Source organism: Somniosus microcephalus, chromosome 32, assembly GCF_052327205.1.
Source record: "Somniosus microcephalus isolate GS21.2 chromosome 32, FLI_Smic_1.0, whole genome shotgun sequence".
NCBI lineage: Eukaryota > Metazoa > Chordata > Chondrichthyes > Squaliformes > Somniosidae > Somniosus > Somniosus microcephalus.
The window spans coordinates 32,711,416-32,734,405 of record NC_141018.1 but is presented as its reverse complement, the minus strand read 5'-3'; the positions used below and the strand labels follow the sequence as shown (position 1 = coordinate 32,734,405).

Below are 22,990 nucleotides of genomic sequence, written 5' to 3'. Positions count from 1 at the left end.
CCTGTTCATTGGTGGTGGTTTGATTGCTGAGAAAATATTTAGTCAGCAACTCTATGATGTGGACAAAAGGAAAGTAGCTGTTAGGTCCTTAATGTCCAATTTCTGTTATATCGGTCTAACAAGTGGAAATAATTCATTTTTTAAAACAAAAATTCATATTGGATATTATCTCAAGAACTGCATAATACAGCTGATGGTATAAATTAGTCTACTCATAAACCTTTGATCTAATAAAAACAAAATAGCCAAATTATTTTTTCCTTGTGGGTGGAATGATGGTGGAGCGGTAACGCCCCTTCTCCCGTGAAGACTGAGGAATTACTGCATTGTTGAAGGTGCTGACCTTTGGATGAGACTTTAAGCAAAGGCTCCCTGCTTCACTGGTGGTTCAGGTGGAAATTAAAGATCCTGTGACACTATTTGAAGCAGAGAGGGAGGGCTCCTGGTGGCCTGCCCATAAAGAAAGCAAGACAAAAAGAAATAAAACTTGTATTTTTATAGGGCCTTATCATATTTTTCAGAAATATCCCAAAGCACTTCACAGACAATGAAAGCACGTCGCTGTTGTTACATATGCAAGCACAGCAGCCATTGTGCACACAGCAAGATCCCAGCAGAAAGGGGCCTTAGTTTAGCAACGCAAGTGAAGGATGGTGCCTCTGACAATGCAGCACTCCCTCAGTACTACACTAGAGAATCTGCCTAAATTATAATAGTCATTGCATTTCAGAGATTATTTGACAATAGTAATTGCACTTGAAAGTTATTAAGTGAAGCATTTTAAGATTTCTCAGTAAGTACAAGTCTTTTTTTTTCCAGCCCCACCATTTCAGCATCAACCATCGTGTACCATGGAGTTTGTGGTCACCTCACTCTATTACCAATCCTATAAACATCAATCTCGTTCTATGTGTGAAGTTGTAAAAATATTTACGATTTATTTTACTAGAAACTGGAACTGATGCAATACTTGAAGCACTTGTGAGCATTTAAACTGAAACATCAGAGTGAGATTACAGAAATTGAATACAACTCCCTTAATGGTTGAGTGAGTTTAGCCCGTGAGTAACTGGGCCAAAGACCCAGAAAAGCCCAGCTTCAATGCCTGTTATCATGTGGAGCAGTGTTAAAGTTGACTTGAGGTGTCCCTAGGTTATTGAGGGCAAAATTGGCCACGGTTGCTGCTCCTGATCTTTATCAAATGACCGATCTGGAAAACTGTGTGTATGGGCATGGTTGGGTTTGACTGCAGTATTCTCCCAGGTTGAATAGACACTGTCTCAGGTCACACATCAATGATACACATTTGGTCGAGTTTCTGGAGGGCAGCTGGCATGGTGGAGCATACCCCAGTCAGGATTCAGTGAGAAGACAATGGAAATTTATAAAGTATGAAATGATTTTTGATCTTCCTTACAATATTAAAAAAAAAATCTCATGTAAAAATTATGTGGCTGAATGCAGGAACGCAAACGAGCACTGGAGGCTGAGCGTCAGGCCCGTGTGGAGGAACTGATGTTGAAAAGGAGAGAACAGGAGGCACGAATCGAGCAACAGCGACAAGAGAAAGAGAGAGCAAGGGAAGACGCTGCACGTGAAAGAGCCAGGTTTGTGGCCTGTGTTAAACTGATTTTTGTGCAGCTCCCTAGAGCCAGATGGTGTAGCAGTAAGACAAGGCCCCAGATTTGAGTCAGTTGATCTCACTGGTGGCAGCATTTGGGCTATTAGCATGGTTCTCTGTATCCCCGGGCGAGGGAGGGAAAATACCGCCTAGCTTTCCTGGTCCCAATTGCTATTCAGTTACACTTGCTGGAGAGTGCAAATTGTAGGGCAGGATCGGGTTAGTGGTGATGCCGTCCATGATTTAATACCCTGCCAACATTCACAGGGCTACATTGCAAATATGCACTATTACTAAAGTATTAAGTATAGTTAAATATACTTATTTAGTATTCAAAACTTATTTGGGAATGTCTGATGCTGCATATGCAGTCCTTTTATCGAAGTCTGTTTGTTAAACAGACAGGAGTACATGCTCGGAGACATAATTTCTCACCCTGCAATGTGATTTGTTTCAACCTGGCTGCTCCCATTCAGTTACCCTCCCACGTACTCCCATCCCATGGTAAGGATTAGTTAGAACAAATGCAAGCATCTTCACTGCACAACTTCCGCCTATCATGCCATTTTTCTTCTGTGTTAATTTCCTAATGACTGTTACTCCATTGGCAGGGAACGAGAGGAGAGGCTGGCTGCACTTAGCGCAGCACAGCAAGAAGCTATGGAGGAACTGCAGAAAAAAATACAGCTGAAGGTATGATGTAACGGAGCATTCGTTGCTGATCCTCACAAGCACTCGTCGCTATGTTTGTATGTGTTGCAGTGCTTGTTCGGTTAGTATGCAAGGGCCGACGGCTATTGAGGACTTTTAGTCGCTGTCCTGAAATTAGATGCAACTGAATACATGCATTACATGGCATCATGGTACCACCTGGTACAGAACCAATCCACTTCACATTGCTGCAACAATTATGCCATCTGGCACCTTTCCAACACCAGGAACTGCGTTGGAGAGAACGCCAAATGACTCAAATGATGTAGGGTTCTTAATGAGTTTGCTTGTTCTATTTTTAAGACTGGCACTCGAGCATCCCATTCCTGAATTCCTGTTAGTTCGGGTAATTCTCGTGAGACACTCCCATTTGTCCATGTGTAACTTTGCATTTATCATGGGTATTGCTCATTTCCCTCTTTAGGCCTTGAAGTAAATGTGGGAGAGTCATAGTAGGGCAGGCATGTAGATTAGCTTTGAGGATGGTAACTGAGCGAGCCCTAACCAGCTCCTACCAATATCACAATTTCAAAATGTTAGGCAGTTTGAGTCTATTCAATGACACAAAACCACTCTGCATTTTTTTTTTCATTTTTCATGCCATTTCTACTCTTGAGAGAAAAGATGAAGTACTCCCTCTAAGGCTAAAATACAATTTAAAAGAAATTGCTTGGTGCGTTGGGAAGTTGCTTGATGTTTTAGCTAATTCCCAGCCCACAGACACCCACCATGCCAGGTCTTCGCAGTCGGGGAGGAACCACTCAGCTGAAGTCAGCTGAGCAGCTCCATAGGAAATGAGACTGATTGGCATCAAAGGCAGAAAAGGAGGCCAATCGCAAGGTATCCACACTGGTCAAGTACACAACATTTCAAACAAATAAAGCCAGCGATGCCATCCAACTACGATATTAAAAAGAAAGAAAGACTTGCATTTATACAGTGCCTTTCACAAACACCTGATGCCCCAAAGCGCTTTACAGCCAATGAAGTACTTTTTGAAGTGTGGTCACTGTTGTAATGTAGGAAACGCGGCAGCCAATTTGCGCACAGCAAGCTCCCACAAACAGCAATGTGATAATGTCCAGATCATCTGTTTTAGTGATGTTGATTGAAGGGTAAATATTGGCCCCAGGACACCGGGGAGAACTCTCCTGCTCTTCTTCGAAATAGTGCCATGGGATCGTTTACGTCCACCTGAGAGGGCAGACGGGGCCTCGGTTTAATGTTTCATCCGAAAGACTGCACCATCAACAGTGCAGCACTCCCTCAGCACTGCACTGGAGTGTCAGCCTAGATTTCTGTGCTCAAATGTCTCGAGTGGGACTTGACCCCACAACCTTCTGCCTGACAGGCGAGGGTGCTGCCCACTGAGCCACGGCTGACACTTTCTGAGCATTTTTACTGGCCGATTTTTATTTTTCAAGGAATGGAGGAAAGAATGGGGGGAAAAAAGGTGCAGAATGCCAGCCGCAGAAAATAGACGGAAATAGCAGCTTAAAAATTGAATACTCTGTGGCCTAACAAATATTATTTTAAAACCGTTCAAGGAATCCAACTTTTGACAAAGGAACCAGAATAAATGGGGAAGCCTGGGCCTTTAAGTAGTTCCTAGAATCTGATGCTAATTATTCAACCATTGGTGAACCACTAAAAGCCAGTTACCCCTCTTCCTATTGCTATTATCTAGTTGTAGAAACTGGAGATAACTTAAAACCAAGACAATCGGCACACATCGTCCTATTTGGTTTCAGTCGTAGCGATGCGGCGGGTGATGGTTAAAGCTTAATAATAGAAGCTGGCTGCATAGAATTCATGGCTACACTGATTCTATAAAAGTAGGTCAATATCCTAGCTAGGAGTATGGAAAATTAAAATCTTGGTTCATCTACTGTTACTTTTTCTTTTAGTTGAGAAACTAGGTAACAGGCCAAGGTCTTTAGTGCAGGACATGGACAAGCAAAAAAGAAAACACAGGATGAAAAACAACGGAATATGTTGAAGTAATTCAGAGTCCAAGGAAGGCTGGGAAATTTTCCCAATACGGCTGGGGCAAGGCTGTGTAGGTTTTCGGAAAAGATCATCGGCCAGGCAGTCAGATAGTACAGCAACAATCCTGGAATTGAAGTTGGTGGCGGAGAGTAACGTTGGGTGCTGTTGGCTTACATGTGAAACTTAGAAATGTAGCAGGGATGGAGCCCACGGGCACACTGGAGGTGACAGTGAGGACATGGAGGAGAAATGTTTTGAGGGGAATATAGGGGTTATGTTAACATAACATAGGAAGCAGGAGTAGACCATATGGCCCCTTAAGCCTGCTCCGCCATTCAATAAGATCATATATGGAGGGAGTCGTGGTAGAGCCTGGGTGCAGGCGTGTACCTCTGTGCAGTGCTTGTCAGTATTTGCAGAGCCACCGTGCTGTAGAACACTGACAGCACAACTGTCAAAATCAATTTGCGCATGGTCCCTTTAAGGAAACCGGCTGGTGACGTCCTCAGACCCGCTTCCTTCAATTGGCCCGGGAAATGCGCTGGGTGGGCTTAACGAGCCCTGTCAGCATAAGATCACTTTGGACAGTGGGCTGGAGCCAGCAGCAGCGGGTTCGCACCCCGGCTGCACCAGACCCACCGAGGTTGGGGAAATCGTAGTTCTAGACTCTCCGGCCAGGGGAAACAGCCTCTCAGCATCTTCCCTGTTAAGCCTTCTAAGAGTTTTATATGTTTCAATGAGATCACCTCTCATTCTTCTAAACTCAAGAGAGTATAGGCCCATTCTACTCGATCTCTCCTCATAGGTCAAGCCGCTCATCCCAGGAATCAATTGGTACAGATCAGAGTTTGTCGGGAGTCACACAGAGCTGGGCCTATGCAGTCAGGAAACCAAATTTAAAAGCAGAACAAAAAGTTTTAATACACCAAACAAATAGCTTTGGGGAAAATGCCGGATTTTAAATTTAACTAGAGCGGAGAGCCAGCGCAAGAACGTGAACTGCTGTTGGTGTTTGTAGACAGTGACTTCTCCACCTGTTTTGTCCTATTCAGCATGATGAGAGCAGCCGGAGGCACATGGAGCAGATAGAACAACGGAAAGAGAAAGCCGCTGAGCTTAGCAGCGGGAGACATGCTAACACTGACTACGCTCCCAAACTTACTCCGTATGAACGCAAAAAACATTGTTGCTTGTGCAATGTGTTGGTAGGTACAAATATTTGTATTGCTTCCAATTTTTAAAAAATCTGATTGGAGAAATAATGTAAATATGAGTACTCCCTAACTGGCAGGAAAAGATTGAAGAAATTGGGCTTGTTTCCTTTGGAAAACAAGGAGGGTTCGAGGTGACCTAATTGAAATTTCTAAGAGTTTGAAGGGAATTGACAAAATTGATCCAAGCATATTACTCAGTGTTAAAGGGGACACAAATTAAAAAGCTATGGATAAGAAGGGAGAAGTTGGCTGGAATTACAGGCTAATAATGTTTTGGAATAACTTACCAAGGGAGTGCTCTGAAAAGAGCAATATAAATGGGCTCAAGAGACTATTAGTCATAGAGTCAGAGTCATAGAGTTATACAGCACAGAAAGAGGCCCATCGTGTCCGCGCCGGCCATCAAGCCCTATCTTTTCTAATCCCATTTTCCAGCACTTGGTCCATAGCCTTGTATGCTATGGCATTTCAAGTGCTCATCTAAATGCTTCCTGAATGTTGAGAGGGTTCCTGCCTCTACCACCCTTTCAGGCAGTGAGTTCCAGATTCCAACCACCCTCTGGGTGAAAAAGTTTTTCCTCAAATCCCCTCTAAACCTCCTGCCCCTTAGCTTGAAACTATGCCCCCTGGTTATTGACCCCTCAACTAAGAGGAAAAGTGTGTTTCCGAAGAGAGAGGATCGAGTGATGTGGTGAAAAGGCAGATGGTTGGGGATTGAATGCTAACAAAGCGATGTGATTGTTGGGTCTAATGGCCTTTATTCTGTTTTGAAAAATTCCTACAAGTTTCTCTACCATGCAAAATAAAGGCCCTTTAATTTAATGGATGTAGAAATGGGAAAAGTGTGCAAAGAAGATGGGTTGGTTAGTTTGCAGGACCATGATAGTGGTCCTTGTGAAACATAACATAGAAACATAGAAGATAGGAGCAGGAGTAGGCCATTCGGCCCTTCGAGCCTGCTCCGCCATTCAACGAGATCATGGCTGATCCTACTCCTGTTGTATGCTGTAGCAAGCTCGGAGAATTCAGTGAGCTTGAAATGTTGTCACTTTCTCTTCCAAAGATCACTTCTGAGGTCTATCTCTTCAGCCACATTAAGGGGCGAAAACACCAGCAGGCTGTGCGGGAAAACAGCAGCATCCAGGGACGGGAGCTGTCGGATGAGGAAGTGGTAAGTTTTACTAAAAAGCAGTTCGATAAAACATTTGTTACTCCTGACAGTTGTACATACTTCAGTTCTAAGCTACATGGCTTCTGCATGTTGTACCTTTCTTTTCTAACCTCTTGCACTTTAAACCTCTGAGATTTGGCACTTAGACCATTTTAGTTTTATGCTTACTGTTGATAAATGTTCGAAGTTTCAGCAATTTTTGAGCACTTATCTTTGTCAACCGTAAGAATGCTTCTGTTTAGGATTGGTTCATCCCGTCCTTTCCCTTTTATGGTTCCCCTATGTAATGGAGCATTCCGTGCTGGGAGGGTGAGTCTGGGGCTTGCTTCCAGCTCCTGTTATTGCTGTCCTTTTACCATCCTGTAGGAAACTTCACATGAATTATGATAAGCGTGCCTCCAGTGGTGACTTTCCCTCTGATTGTTTCCTCCTTGTTTGCTGCCCCCACCTGGGATAGTTGAGTTGTACAACTTGGGGCAGAGTTTCCGCTTTGGGCGCAGTCGGTGATTTGGGTGTGAATTGCGACCAAAATTGCGCTAGTTTTGAGAAGTTTTTTCCCCTCAAGTTTCCGCCCAAATTCATTTGCATATCGGCAAACATAAAATCTGCCGTGAACCAGCGCAATCGGACAACGTTTTAGAACGTAATTTTTTTTGGGGGGAAAATTGCTTTAAAAAAAATTCCTTGATAATGTTTAAGTGTGATAACTTGGTGCAGTTTGATTAATACAGCTGAAAATGGGTTTATCACAAAAAATAAGCAATTTTAATCAGAGTGTCTACTCCACCACCTGTGAGTAACCCAATTTTAAATAACTGGAAATGACTTTTTAAGAAGAAACTATAGAGAACCATTTGCTAGTAATATTGGTGTACAGTAGTCAGTTTCATAATAAATTTTAAAAAATTATATTCAAAAGCTTTTAAGACGTGTCTATTAAGTGTCCTTGAGTCCAAAAGAACCAGTTTAATTTTAAGAGCCTCATCAAAGGCCTGCAAACGATTAGCGGAAACTCGCAATGGTGATCAGTTTGATCTGGGAGTGTGGCTGGTTTTGTGGGCGGGGCCAGCTTATAGCGCAATTTTTTTTTAAAAGGCGAAAGATGGCGGAAACTCGATTTTGCGCTGGACGTAATTTGCGCTTAGTTCTCCACGATCTTTTGCGCTGGTTTGGCCGATTTTTGGGTGTATTACACTGTTGTTTTCAGCGCAACCTAGCGGAAACTTCAAGCCCTTGTATATAGGGCGTTGTAACCACTGTGCGGCACAGCACGTTGGTATAATACCACAGCACCCTACTTAAATATATATTTTAAATTATTTCTATTCTCTCTTCGTGGCATTTATGGTTATAACTCTGTGCAATAACTTTCATTAAATATATGGTTTGAAGTTGTCACGTTGCAGAACAGCCACAGGCTCTGTTAGCTGATAACTGTCAAACTTGTAGAAATATATCCCAAGATCAACTGTTGAAAGCATTTTAAGGATGCTTCCTACAGTGCCACAAAAAAGAATGATTGGCTTAATGGAGGGGATTCTCCCAAACCACTCAAACATCTTAACTCATCGTAATGTGCTAAAATGTGGTGGTGTCTTTACGTTCGACCGTTTCAAGAATTCTAACAAGAGTTATGTCATTAAACATGGGCCAGTTTCTTCACAAGAGCCAATTCCACCCATTAAGATAAGGAACTCGAGGCTCCCCCAATGCGTCAATTGGTAAATGCACTGTCCGGTGTGGAGCTGAACCATCCAGACCAGGAAGGTGACATAAAATGCTGGGAGCACGCGGCAGGTCTGTTGGCATCTGGAAAGAGAAAATCCAGGTTAATGCGTTGGGTTGAGATCCTTTGGCAAAACTTGGGAAAACAGGAACAGGAGGAGGCCATTCAGCCCTTTGAGCCTGTTCCACCATTCAGTTAGATCATGACTGATCTGTATCTTAACTCCATCTACCCGCCTTGATTCCATAACCCTTATTACCCTTGCCTTCTAAAAGAGAGTTAGATAATTGCTTTTATAGGACTGACCAAAACACAGGGTAGGGGCAAGCAACCAATAAAGGGTCAGAGTACAGAAATGCCAGCTAATATGACAAAGAAACAGCTAATGAGTTTAAATGGCTGTGAATTTTTTTTTAAAACAGCTGAAAAGAAAGTCGTAGGTTTGCTCCCTGGTCTCTGCTATGTTAACTAATCTCGGCCAAGGTGACGGTAGGGATACTTTAATTGGCATCAGGACGCCGGGCTAGGGAAAGGAAAAATCAGTTGGGGTTTCTGCTCCTGATTGCTATCCAGTGGCACCTGAGGGGAAATGTGTGTGTACATTGGGTGAGGGCAGGAATGAGCTCAGCTATGATGCCTCCACCCACCTCCCCCTCCCCTCGGCCAAGCTCGCACTCCCATAGCGTGCTGACACTGTCTAGGCTCACACATGGGGAATGAAGACCCTGGTGGGGTACAGGATGATGGCTAGATGCCAACAGACCTGCCTGCCACGTACTTCCATGGGCATGAAGTCTGTTCCTGATGAGAGGTGGGGAGAAAAAAAAACGTGAAGAAATCTGCAAGGTATCAGATAGCGGGAAATGGAAATTAGGGGCATTTAATTATTTCTGCTATTTATTTATAAAAAGTTAACACCAACAGATAAGGAAAGGATTCCCTGTCAGCTTCTTAATGTGTGTAACTAAATTAATCTTTTGCTTTCCTAACTTTATAAAATATAATTGATCGGACAATTTAAACCAAATAAAATGAATTATATCCAATGTGATGCTGACCATATGTGTATAATACGATATATGAATTATGAAGAGATGGATATTCATTTACCCACTTAACAGGCACTACAAAAGTAATTCATTGTCTGCAACGCTTTGAAATGTGGCATGATGAGCTACTACTGTATATGAATGCAAGATTTTTAAAATTTATTCTTTATTGCACAGAGGAATGTAATTTTATCTCAATTGCTCATAAAGTATTCTCTTTTTATATAATCTAAAATTGCTACATAAGGAATTTCAAGGGTAATTCTTTTATTAAATGTGTATAATTAAGCACCATGTAACATTGCAGATTGGTTACAATGATACTTTTTACATTCTGCATCAGCTGACAGATGCTATAGACTAAATATTTTACTTAATTATAGAATATTTTTAAAAATTGAATGTTTTTAATAATGTTAGCGAATCCTAGAAATTTAAGAACTGTGACATGGTTTAACATACGAACTTAAGAAATAGGAGCAGGAGTCGGCCATTCGGCCCCTCGAGCCTGCTCCGCCATTCAATGAGATCATGGCTGATCTTCTGCCTCAACTCCATTCACCGGCCCTATCACCATATCCCTTGATGCCCTTACTAGTCAGAAATCTATCGACTTCTGTTTTGAATATACCCAATGACTGAGCCTCCACAGCCCTCTGGGGTAGAGAATTCCAAAAATTCACCACGCTCTGTGTGAAGAAATGTCTTCTCATCTCAGTCCTGAATGGCCTACCCTTTATCCTGAGGCTGTGGCCCCTGGTTCTAGACTTCCCAGCCAAGGGAAACATTCTCCCAGCATCCACCCTATCAAGCCCTGTAATAATGTTGTATGCTTCAATGAGACCCCCTCTCATTCTTCAGAATTCAAGAGAATACAGGCTTAGTTTACTCAATCTCTTCTCATATGACAGTCCCGCCATCCCAGGAATCAGTCTCGCGAACCTTCGTTTACTTGCATATTTCTGCATGTGACACAATACATGAATGTAAAGCTCTTGTTATTTGTATTATCTTATTTATAGGGATCAAATTCAGTCACATTATTACTGTGCTGTGGCAGAGGTTTCAGGGGAAGCCTGACATGTTGAGGTCTTGTGCCATTTGAGACCCTGATTTGAAGGCTTGGTGTTGAAATAAAACTTTTGGAGGGGCATGGAGGATTTTTATTTGACGGGAAGTATAAGTGTCTGACAAGGATGTAGGAACCCATCAGATTCCTATCGTAGAGTGAGATGATGCGTTGACCTTTAACTTTGTCCTACTAACACATGGTGCTTGAATCCCCCATCCCCCAGCATGGTTGTTACTCTAGGTAACCTTGCAAAACGTTTCTGGTGACCTTCTATTGCGCTCAGTGGGTATCATTTAACTTGCGTCACTAATACTTCCCAAGTATGGAGGTAGCCAGAAATTTGGCTCCTGTTTTAGTCTACTGGAATTGTGTTCATACTCAACCAGATATCAAGATGTCCAGGCGTCCATCTTATGGCCCATTTGTATTACAAGGCAGCTTCCTGAAGCAGTTCTCCAATATTATCTGAGGGACCTAGATTGCTGTGGAATCTGGCCAATTTATATTGTGACGAATTTCACAGCAGTGGAGCAACAGAAAAACAACAATGCATGGAACACTGTGCAAATGCAGTAGTTTTAAAGTTGTGATTCATAATTTTTTTTTTTTGGCCAGCATGTACCCCAATGGCTGGGGAAGACCATACAGGACAAGGTGGAGTTTCCACTTATTGCCGTGCAGAATCGGGTTAAATAGTGGATTGAATCCGGGGTGGAAGGAAAGTTAACAGTCTGTTTGGATCCAATTGATTGTCATCACTGTAGAAGGATGATCAGATGGTCTTCCTCTTGAAGTCTTGTGCTTGTTTCCTGCAGAGTTGGGGATGAGGGAAGTCAGACACTATCATAAGTCCAGAAAATACTGGAAATACTCAGCAGATCAGGCAGCACCTGTGGAGAGAGAAACAGAGTTAACGTTTCAGGTCGATCACTTTTTGTCAGAACAGGGCAGCCAGCTCTGATGAAAAGTCATCGAGCTGAAACGCTAACTCTGTTTCTCTCTCCTCAGATGCTGCCTGACCTGCTGAGTATTTCCAGCTTTTTCTGTTTTCTTTTCAGATTTCCAGCATCCGCAGTATTTTGCTTTTGTGTTATCATAAGTCCGTATCTTCTTCTTTGATCTCTTCTGGAGATTGATTATCCAGGAAAACCTCTCACGTACTATTATGTATGAGCTGCGACTAGGGGTAAAGCAACACCACAGCTCAGTGTTTGTGGACATGGCTAGGAAAATACAAGCTACGCACAGGATGCCTGAATGAACCCTGTCCATCTGTAGGACAATCACACAGAATCACAGAAACCCCACAGTGCAGATAGAGGCCATTTCGGCCCATCGAGCCTGCACCGACACATATCCCACCCGATCCCCGTAACCCCTACACCAACACATATCCCACCCCTATCCCCGTAACCCCACGTATTTAATCCTCCTAACACTAAGGGTCAATTTTATCATAGCCAATCAACCTAACCCGCACATCTTTGGACTGTGGGAGGAAACCGGAGCACCCGGAGGAAACCCACGCAAACACGGGGAGAATGTGCAAACTCCACACAGACAGTCGCCCGAGGCCGGATTCGAACCCGGGTCCCTGGCGCTGTGAGGCAACAGTGCTAACCACTATGCCACCGTGCTGCCCTGTGACAGCATTTTTCCTTACTAAAATAACATCATTGATAACCTAATGAGTCAAAAGGTTATGGGTTCAAGACCGGCTGCAGAACTTGAGTACATAATCTGGGATACTGAGGAAGTGCTGCATTGTCCGAGGTGCTATCCTTTGGATGAATGGTTAAACTGAAGATCATATGCCTATCCGGGTGGATGGTATATTTCGCTTTCTTTTATAAACGATCTCATTCATCCTCTCCATCACTTTTAATTATCAAATACCATTCTTTTATAGTCATATTGTAAAAACATGCTGACTGAGATCTTTTAATGTTTCAAACAACAATAAATTCTAAGTTTCAAGGCATAAAACTGGCATAGTTCATCTCCTACAATATTAAAAAATAAAGGATAAAGATTATCCTTGTTTTAAATGGATTGAATTTATGATTGTGTGGTCTAAAATCCAAGCTACTAACATAATCGTGTTGGCTCAAACAAGCCAAAGAAAAATTTCTGTTAATTACTTAACTGCACCAGACTCCTCTTAAGGAATAGTTTTTTTTTCAAACTGGGCTCCTGAATACTAGGGTAACCTCAGGTCATCATATTTCTGTCTGTCTATCATCGGAGTTCTGTACAAACAAAAAGGAACAAAAACTGCACAGGAATATTAGGAACAGGAGTAGGCCATTCAGCCCTTCTGGCCTGCTCTGCCATTTAATTAGATCTTGGCTGATCTGCACCTCGACTCCATTTCCCACCTTTGCTTCATATCACTTGACCCCTTTGCCTAACAAATCTATCTATTTCAGTGTTGGAATTGTCCACCAGCTTCCATAGCCTTTTTGGGGCAAGAGTTCCAGATATCTACCACCCCTTGTGTGGACAAAGTGCTTCCTGATGTCACTCCTGAACGGCCTAGTTGTAATTTTAAGATTATGTCTCCTTGTCCCTGAATCCCCCACCAGAGGAAATAGTTTCTCCGTATCTACCCTATCAAATCCCTTAAACATTTTAAACACCTTGATCAGAATACCCCTCAATCAGGAGATACTAATGAGCCAAGTTTATGCAACAATGCAAATGTTGACCTATTGCCACATTATCTCTGTTGCTGTATACTAATAAATACATTTTCTGCAATGCTAGCACGGTTTTCCTTTGGGTGCCTGCCATTATCTTTTAGAAGTTAGGGCAAGGGGTTCCCAGGAGTGTGGTGTATTGATTTCCTTGTGGGCTCAATGATGAGACATTTATCAAAAGAGAATAACTTTTAATCTAAGGTTTGTTCTAGAATTCATACAGCTTTTCAGGAGACCATGCTGCTTCAGCTGCAGCCAAAATGAAACTGAAACCCTCAGCCTGCTTGTGTGTGTCACATGACCTCTGCTGCTCAGGCACAAGCAATCAAACACAGACAAATATCATCACTATTTGCTGATATCATTACATCTCCCTTTCTTAAAACAAAAGTATTTTACTTTTAACTAACAACATGTTTTCTTTGTATTAATCTGCATTTTAACTGTAACATTTAATGAACTTACATTATCATTATCATGATCAAGGTTTTTTACCCTTGCTTTGTGTGTTCACATGAAATATGTCAATACACTAGAACTTGAAGAAAGAATAAGATAACATTACTTCCTTCTATAACAATAGTCCTTAAATTTGCTCAATGAGTCTCTCGGGAGGCTTCACGTGTCTTGAGGATTTTCTGATTGATTGTCCTTGAATCTGAGTTGTTGCCTCAGATGATTGGTTCTTAGCTGTGTGATCCGGTTGTTCAACCGTATCAGTCTCTTGACCTGCTGTGTGATCAGGTTGTTCAACAGTATCAGCCTTTTGACCTGCTGTGGCTGGTTCCATGAGAAGATCTTGACAATTTCTTCTCAGAACAGCACCCTCATCTGCCTGAATGGTGTATGATCTTGGTTGAACTTCACTCAGGACAGTTCCCTTCTCCGTCCATGTGTTTGTTTTGTCTTTGAACCTTACTTGGTCACCAGTGTGGAGTTCAGGTAGGTTTTGTGTTCCTCTGTCATAATAATACTTTTGCTTTTCTTTCTGTTGTTCTTTGAACTTCCTCACTTTCTCCCCCTCTTTTGTTTTCAGGAGGTTCTCCGGGATGGGTAAGTTTGACCTTAGCCGACGTCCCATCAGGTGTTGGGCTGGTGACATACCACACTCGAGCGGCGTTGTGCGGTATACAAGCATGCTTTGGTAGAAGTCAGTTCCACTGTCTTTTGCCTTGTACATCAGTCTTTTCACTGTCTGGACCGATTTTTCCACTAGTCCATTGGACTGTGGATAGTGAGGACTTGACGTTGTGTGGACAAAGTCCCACTCTTTGGCAAAGTGTCGGAAATTTGCATTGTTAAACTGGGGTCCGTTGTCTGTGAAGACCTCGCTTGCCACGCCATGTCTGGAGAATATGGCTTTCATACTTCTTATCACAGCTTCTGCAGTGGTGGTGTACAGTCTACAAACCTCTGGATACAGGGAGTAATAGTCTGTGACGACAAGATAGTCCTTCCCTTGACATACGAATAGGTCAGCGCCTACCTTCTGGTAAGGTCTGTCTGGTGCTGGGTGTGGCTTTAGTGGTTCTACTGGATTGCTTGCTTGATATTTCAGGCATATTGTGCAGTTTGACACCTCATTTGTCACATCTTGGTTCATTCGTGGCCAGTACATCACCTCTCGTGCTCTTTTCTTACACTTTTCGATTCCCAGATGTCCTCCATGGATCTTTTTTTAGCATCTCTTTTCTCAGACTCTTTGGGATAACTATTTTACTTCCTTTGTAGATGATGTCTTCGACCACTGATAGTTCCGCCCTGCAGTTCCAGTACTCTGCCATGTCAGGTGCGCAGTCTTGCTTCATGTTGGGCCATCCATCCAAGGTGCTTTTCTTCAGCCGTCTCATTGTTTCATCTTTGTTTGTCTCAGTCTTTATGAGCTCCATTTTTGCATCTGCTATGGGCAGTGCACTTGTGATCATGTCCACGTAGGCGTTCACTTTTTCATCCATTGTGGTGTTTGCGGGCTCACTTGGGTCAACAGCTCTGGACAACGTGTCTGCTGTATACATCAGCTTACCCGGTGTGTACGCAACATTCAGTGTATAGCGTTGCAGCCTGATCATCATTCTTTGTATTCTAAGCGGACAGCTATTTAGTGGCTTTTGGAACAATGCAATCAAGGGCTTATGGTCAGTCTCTACGTTGATTGCTTGTCCTGCCACGAACTGGTGAAATCTTTCACAGGCGTATGTGATGCTGAGCAGCTCCTTTTCTATTTGAGCATATCGCGTCTCCGCGTCTGTCATTGAGCGCGATGCATATGCAATAGGTTGCCAGTAGTCATATTGTTGCAGAAGAACGGCACCGAGCCCACTCTGTGATGCATCTGATGATATATTGATGGGTCTCGCTGGGTCATAAAACCTCAGAACTGGTTCCTCTGTGAGCAGTTTCTTTAGATCGCTCCATGACTTCTCATGCTCATGATTCCATTCCCATTCTATGTTCTTTTCAGTTAGTCTTCTCAGTGGCGCTATTTTTTCCTGAGAGGTTGGATATGAATTTACCCATGTAGTTGATCATTCCATTAAACCTCTGCATGTCCTTTTTGCATTGTGGCCTTGGCATATTCTCAATGGCGGACACCTTTCTGGGATCTGGTCTGATGCCCTCACTGCTAAGGCTATCTCCCACGAATGTCAGTTCTGTCACCCCGAGCTGGCATTTCTCTCTATTCAGCTTCAGGTTTGTTTTCCTTGTTGCTTCCAGCACTTTTTTCAGTCTCTCGTCATGCTCAGTTCTCGTGGTTCCCCATACTATGATGTCATCCATTGATGTATCAACTCCCTCCAGGTGCTCATAGATCATATGGATAGTCTTGTGATACACTTCAGGAGCTGAGGCAATGCCAAATGGTAACCTTAGGAATCTGTATCTGCCATATAGAGTGTTGAACGTGCACAGTCTTGAACTTGCTTCGTCCAGCTTCATCTGCCAAAATCCTGAGGATGCATCTAACTTGCTGAAATATTTTGCATTTGCAAACTGTGCCATGATTTCCTCGCGTGTAGGAAGCTTGAAGTGCTCTCTCTTTATTGCTCTGTTTAGATCTCTTGGATCCAGGCAAATTCTGAGCTTTCCATTCTTTTTGTCCACTACGACGAGGGAACTCACCCACTCAGTTGGCTCATCTATCTTCTGAATCACGTTCAGGCTTTCCATCCTGTCCAACTCTGCCTTCAGTTGCTTTTGAAGAGCAAACGGAACTTTTTTGCATGGATGTATGACCGGTGTCATACTTTTATCTACTCTGATCGTGTGTTCTCCTGGAATGCAGCCTAGACCCTTAAATAGGTCTTTGTACTCTTTCATGAGTTCATCATAGACTGTCTCTCCTTCGCTTTCCACAACGAGGACTCTCTTTACCAGGTTCGGTCTCTCACAGGCTTTTAAACCTAGTATGGCTTGCACATCCTTTGGCACCACGATTAATGCTAGCGTGTGCTCTCTGTCCTTGTGTGTTACTTTGACAATGCATTTTCCTTTCACTGGTATATCAGTACCTGAGTATCCGGTCACTTTCACTTGTATTCCATGTAACTTTGGTCTGGGTCTAATTCTCTTAAAATCGGTCTCTGATATCACATTAACTTGTGCTCCAGTATCCAATTTAAATGGGATGTGTATATCATTCACTTTTAGTGTCAACATCCAGTCTCTTTCTTCTTTTTTGTTTTCAGACACAACATCTACATTGAATTCCTCTATCTCGCTTTCATCTACTGTATGGACCTTGCTTTGTTGCGCTTGGTTCTTACAGCAACGGGCATAATGGTTGTTTTTGTTGCATCTATTGCATGTTTTACCATATGCTGGACACTTTCTTGGTGGATGCTGTGTACCGCATCGACTACATGACTTCCGATTGTCCCTTTCATTTTCGTTTGCTGGCCACGTCTCTTTTTTCACATTGGCGCTCTCTTTGTTAAACGGTTTGTATCCGTTCTTTCTCACTGCATCCACGTTGCAGCTACTGTCACTGAACAGCTCCTTTGCCTGCAACTTCACAGTCTCTGTAGCCCTACACAGTGCTATGGCTTTTCCCAGGTCTAGATCTTGCTCTCGTAGCAGTCTTTCCCTTAGACCATTATCTGGAATACCACACACCAGTCTGTCTTTTATCAGCGAGTCTGTGAGTCCCCCAAATTCACACGATTTGCTTCGGTTTCTCAGTTCAGTCACATACTGATCAATAGTCTCGCCGATTTTCTGTACACATGTGAAAAATCTGTGCCTCTCAAAGGTCACGTTGCGTTTAGGTATGCAGTAGGCCTCAAACTGTTCCATTATTTTATCTAGCTTCATTTTGTCTCCATCAACAGCAAATATGAAATTATTATATACCTCCAGCGCTGCATCACCCACTACATGTAAGAACACGGACGATTTCTCTTTATCACTTTTCTCGTCAGCTCCGGTTGCCGCTAAATACAACCCCACACGTTGTTTGAATCTCCTCTAATTTTCAGCCACATTACCTGTCAACTGAAGCGTCGCCGGTGGGAGTAAACCTTCCATTTTTCACTTCGTTAGCTATTCTCTAATGGTAAGCAACGATGTTCTCTTCTGGCTTGCTAATATGTGGAGAGCTGATTTAACTTACTTGCCACAACTCCTTTCACTGTCCCATCGAGTTGCTAACTTCCGATTTTTTCTCTTCATCTCTTTCAATCGAGCCACTTCTGACACCATGTATTGATTTCCTTGTGGGCTCAATGATGAGACATTTATCAAAAGAGAATAACTTTTAACCTAAGGTTTGTTCTAGAATTCATACAGCTTTTCAGGAGACCATGCTGCTTCAGCTGCAGCCAAAATGAAACTGAAACCCTCAGCCTGCTTGTCTGTGTCACATGACCTCTGCTGCTCAGGCACAAGCAATCAAACACAGATAAGTATGCTGTAAGGCATAAGTAATCAAACACAGACAAATATCATCACTATTTGCTGATATCATTACATGTGGCAGTATGTTCAGGGGGTCCTTTACACAGAAATGTTTCTAACTTGTCTCCTTCTAGTGTCCAGCAATTGTCTAGTTCTCCCTTCAGCTGTGGTGAGTTGCTCTTTGGTCTCGGCTCCATCTCCAGTTGCCTTAATGAGTGCCTGGTGGTTTTGCTCTGATCTGCCTGAGAGAATGGTTGCAGTGGTTTCAACACTCCTCCCACCCTTTTGGGCCATCATACAAATGATCAGAAAACCATTGACCAACATTACCCCCCTGGCTACTGCCTCGAGCTGAACCAGACAGTTCGCAACCTCAGCATCCTATTTGACGCTGAACTGAGCTTCTGACCCCATATCTGCTCAATCACGAAGACCTCCTACTTCCACCTCCATAATATCCTCTGTCTCTGCCCCTGCCTCAGCCCATTTGCTGTTGAATCCCTCATCCATGCTTTTGTTGCCTGCAGACTTAACTATTACAATGCTCTCCTGGCCAACCGCCCATCTTCCACCCTCTTGAGCTCATCCAAATCTCTACTGTCTGTATTCTAACCTGCACAAAGTCCCGCTCACCCATCACCCCTGTGTTCGGTGATCTACATTGGCTCCCAGTCCACCAATGCCGCAATTTTAAAGTTTTCATCCTCATGTTTAAATCCCTCCAGGGCCTCGCCCCATCTTATCTCCTGTAACCACCTCCAGCCCTACACCCTTCCAAATGTGAACTTCTGTGCATCTCCCACTCCAGTCACCCCACCATTGGCAGCCATGCTTTCAGCCGTCTGGGCCCCAAGCTCTAGAATTCTCTCCCTAAACCTCTCCGTCTCTCCACCTCTCTCTCCTCCTTTAAGACCCTCCTTGAAACTTTGCTCTTTGATCAAGCTTTTAGTCGCGTGTCCTAGTATCTCCTCCTTTGTCCTGGTGTAAATTGTTGTCTTTTTACGCTCCTGTGCAGCAGCTTCTGATGTTTTCCTACATTAAAGGCGCTATATAAATACAAGTTGATGTATTGGACCAATCACAGATCAAAGGAAGCTGCTGTACCAAATGGTTTTCAGTTGAAGTACATTTATTCTTAACAAGTTTTACAAACAAAATATATTTGCATGGAAGGATGTCCAGCCTCTGCGGTTAAATATGAAAGACGTGGAGCTCGTCTGAAATGGATCCTGTATTTCAACCTGCATACTGGCTGTGGCAATAGCCAAAATTCAAAGTGTCTGCCAGTTTCTTATGTACAGATATCAAGAACATATATAGAGTTACTTATGATTAGAACTTTGACTGAAGCTCCTTATTCGTCACAATGCATTCACCTTGGCGTAATAAAACTCACTACGCACTTGGTTCGAGTATAAAGCAAGGCTTTAATCAACTTGTTTCAAAACATGGAGGTCTAGTTGTACTTCTAGTTCCTGTCTTACAAAATGTCCATGGGCAAGCTGGGCCCACGCCCGAGCATTTATACTCCTTGGACGGCGCCACCAGCTGGCCGTCCAGCGTTAGTTCATGAGTAGTTTCTTCACGATGATGAGATTTATAACACAACTAATTTACATGCAATATGAATACACCTTTTTTTTGAAAGGGGCTATAAGTGAAGCAAGCTCCAATGTTCTGCACCATAGATTAGCATGACATAGATGGACATGCAGTCTCCTACAATTTGAGTTCCTGATCTCAGCCTTGCCATTTAGGTGGGAAGAAGGGATAGAAATAAGAGATAACTGAAAGAAAGCCAGAAAAAGTGGAGGCTGGACCACAAGCTTCGTGTCGAGTTCCGTGACGACATCGGGATGAAAACGTTAAAATCGAGGCGTTGGTGGACCGGGAGCCAATGTAGGTCAGCGAGCACAGGGGTGAAGTGTGAACGGGGCTTGGTGTTGGTTAGGACACGGGCAGCAGAGTTTTGAATGAGCTCAAGTTTATGGAGGGTGGAAGATGGAAGGCCGGCCAGGAGAGCATTGGAATAGTTGAATCTGGAGATAATAAGAGCATGATTGAGGGTTTCAGCAGCAGATAAACTGAGTAAGTTTTCACTTTTGGTGTTACACCTATGTTAAGTGATATTAGGCTGTAGCAAATGATAGCAAATTAACACTTTTTTAAATTTGTCTGTTTTCTATAAGTCATTTAAAATGCATTTTAAAATGTCAAAAGCCAGTTGGTTTATTAACTTGCTGTTAAGTGAAGGAGTTTAATGGAAGTAAAAAGTCAAAGCTGCAAGTTTAGACTTAATGGTGTTTAATCTGTCTAATGTGATAATCCGGTACTTTGATCTAAACCTTTGAGATATGACACTCGTGTCTGAAATGAGGTGTCATTACTTCATTGTTCTCCTAATGAATTCTTAGGGATGAATTCTGATATTTGTCCAAGCCCCACAACCTGAAAGGTGAGAACTCTGAGAAACGCCTGCAACCGTGTGGCACTAGTTTGGTGGTGCAGAAGAGACGGAGGTTTTTTTTTCTTCCCTCTCTTTCTTTCTCTCCATTATTGACAGCTCCCAGCTGTACGGCAACTGGTGAATGACAAACGAATGCACTTGTTGAACTTCTGGTGGTGTATGAGTCATGCATTAAAGGGCAGATTATAATCAGAAAATGCATATCGGAGCAAGCGCCAGGGACACTGGCTTCTGCCCTTATTCATCGTCGCACCCATCCTCCTGGTTTGACGGACTGCTTGCAATTGTCATACAGTGGCAGCGGGACAGCTGGCTGACTTGTCATTTTATATCCGAAGGTCTGTTACTGATGGGTGTCGGTTTCAGAGACTGGGATTAGGTTTGTTTTGTTCAGTTATCACTTTAGACAGGAGTGTCAATGAGTGAATAGATTATATCAGTGATAACTTCTTGAATCTGTTCCACAGCTGCAGGTGGACAGGGTGGTTGTGTTTCACCTCCCCAGTCTGATGCTGTGGCAGGCAGATTTAATATGTTTGTTTCTTTTGTGGCGCTGTATTTGGATGGAAGATCAGAATTGGGTTTATCTATGTTACGTGGACCAATTTTTGTAAGCGTGACTGCTTCTGGTTTTAATAATGGGCAAGCTGCTAAATACAGTGAATTCAGCAGTGTTTCAGTTATTGTAAACAAAAATAAATTGGATCCGAGAAGGAGCAATTAAAATAAAGTCAATTGACTTTATTTTTTCTTTTTCTGAATATTTTTTCCTCGGGATCTGATGGAGCAGGGATCTGCCACACTTTTTTCTTTCTAGGGATCTGGTGGCGCAGGGATCTAGCACCCTGTTCTTTCTTTCTTTCTAGGGATCTGGGAGCGGGGATCTACCACACACTTCTTTTTCCCTGGGTTTGAATTCAGTCCCGATAGTTGGGTCGAGAGTCTCCTCTCTCTGCTGATTACTAATATCCTACGTGAAATGAGTTTGGCCAGTCCAATTTCACTTCCACTGCACAAAACTGACCATAATTCATTATTAAATTGCCAGTCTCGGGTGTCAGGGAATCCACAGGGATGGCTGTTGTGAAAGTGTATACATTTATGCTGTTGCAGTAAGGGGTGCTGTTCTGAGATGAGGGTGAAAGCTTATTTCCCTTGGTTACATTAGGGAAGATGGTATAAGAATAAAACAATGCTATTTACCCTTAAGATCAATGCTCCAGTTTCCTAAGATTCAGAGCAGCAGTGGTACTTTTTAAAAAAACAACTAAGTGCCTCTGTTAAAATACTAGACAGAGGAATGTCATGAGCATGTTATACATTTGTCTGCTGTTATTTCTGGGCTGGTATAATTAGTAGTCTGATTGGGTAGTTCCAGGATACAAGTTGGGCACTGCCATATCACCTGGGATCCTGCGCTACCTCACCCAGGTTGTGCCACTGGAGCGGGCAAATTACAAGTTCTAAGTTACCTCCTTGTTTCTTAAAAATAATATGGCCTTTGAAATATGATTTTTTTTTTTAATTGTCTTGTTAGTGGGTGGAATTCACACATTTTACTTTGTTTAATTTAAGCACATTTTGTTCACGGCCTGAACAGACCCTGGGATAAAAATATATTTTGGAGAATTTGTTTATTGCTTTCCTATTTTGGAAGTAAGAACATGCACCAAAACTTAATTGATTGATTAATTAATTATTAATTAAGTTACCATAATAAATCGTTAGACCATGAATAAAAATAAACATCATAGGGACCGGAGTTTGTTCCATGTAAGGAAGAGATTGCAGTTCATCAGTGACCGACACCAAGGACTTACGGGTGTTTACATAGCACTGCTCGTTTAGACAACAGCTTAGAACACGTGACAAGGAGCAGGAGGGACACCAACTAGGATTAGATGTTGGGAGGTTATGGGAAGAAAATACCAAAAGCCATGGTTAAAAAGTAATCGAGGCTTGAGAAGATGAGGAGAAAGGTAGCAAAGTGAAGTGGTTTTGGAAAAGAATTCCAGAGGCAGGGACGTAGTTGATGAAAGATTGGCCTCTGATGGTGCAGTGGAGGGAGCTTGAAACGAACAGTGTTCAAGCACATAGTAACAGAATTCAAGTTGCTATGGGCTGGTGTGCAGAGTTGGTAACGACTTCCTCGCTGTGGAGGAGGATGACCATGGAGGGGTTTGAACGTGAGGGCTTTGAAATCAGATTTCTGGGGCACAGGCAGAAAGTAGAATTTTTGCGAAGATGGGAGAGGAGGTGATGGGTCTTCGCGACTTTGTGCGGGAGAGATTTCGGACCAGGGAAGTCTGGATTACCGTAGTAGTTTGTGATCGTTGGAGATGGGAGATTGGCAAGGAGAATATTTGAAAGGTTGTTCT

At 42.9% G+C, this 22,990-nt stretch overlaps 1 protein-coding gene across 4 annotated transcripts in view; it reads left to right on the top strand.

Annotated features, from left to right (window-relative positions):
• scaper (S-phase cyclin A-associated protein in the ER) overlaps positions 1 to 22,990 on the top strand; it is a 339,292-nt gene that overhangs the window by 120,827 nt on the left and 195,475 nt on the right. For all 4 annotated transcript variants that reach the window (XM_085972324.1, XM_085972323.1, XM_085972325.1 and 1 more), the window contains 4 exons: positions 1,465 to 1,607; positions 2,233 to 2,314; positions 5,374 to 5,526; positions 6,599 to 6,706. In XM_085972324.1, coding sequence (XP_085828450.1) covers positions 1,465 to 1,607; positions 2,233 to 2,314; positions 5,374 to 5,526; positions 6,599 to 6,706 — 486 coding nt within the window. The remainder of the gene's footprint in view (positions 1 to 1,464; positions 1,608 to 2,232; positions 2,315 to 5,373; positions 5,527 to 6,598; positions 6,707 to 22,990) is intronic.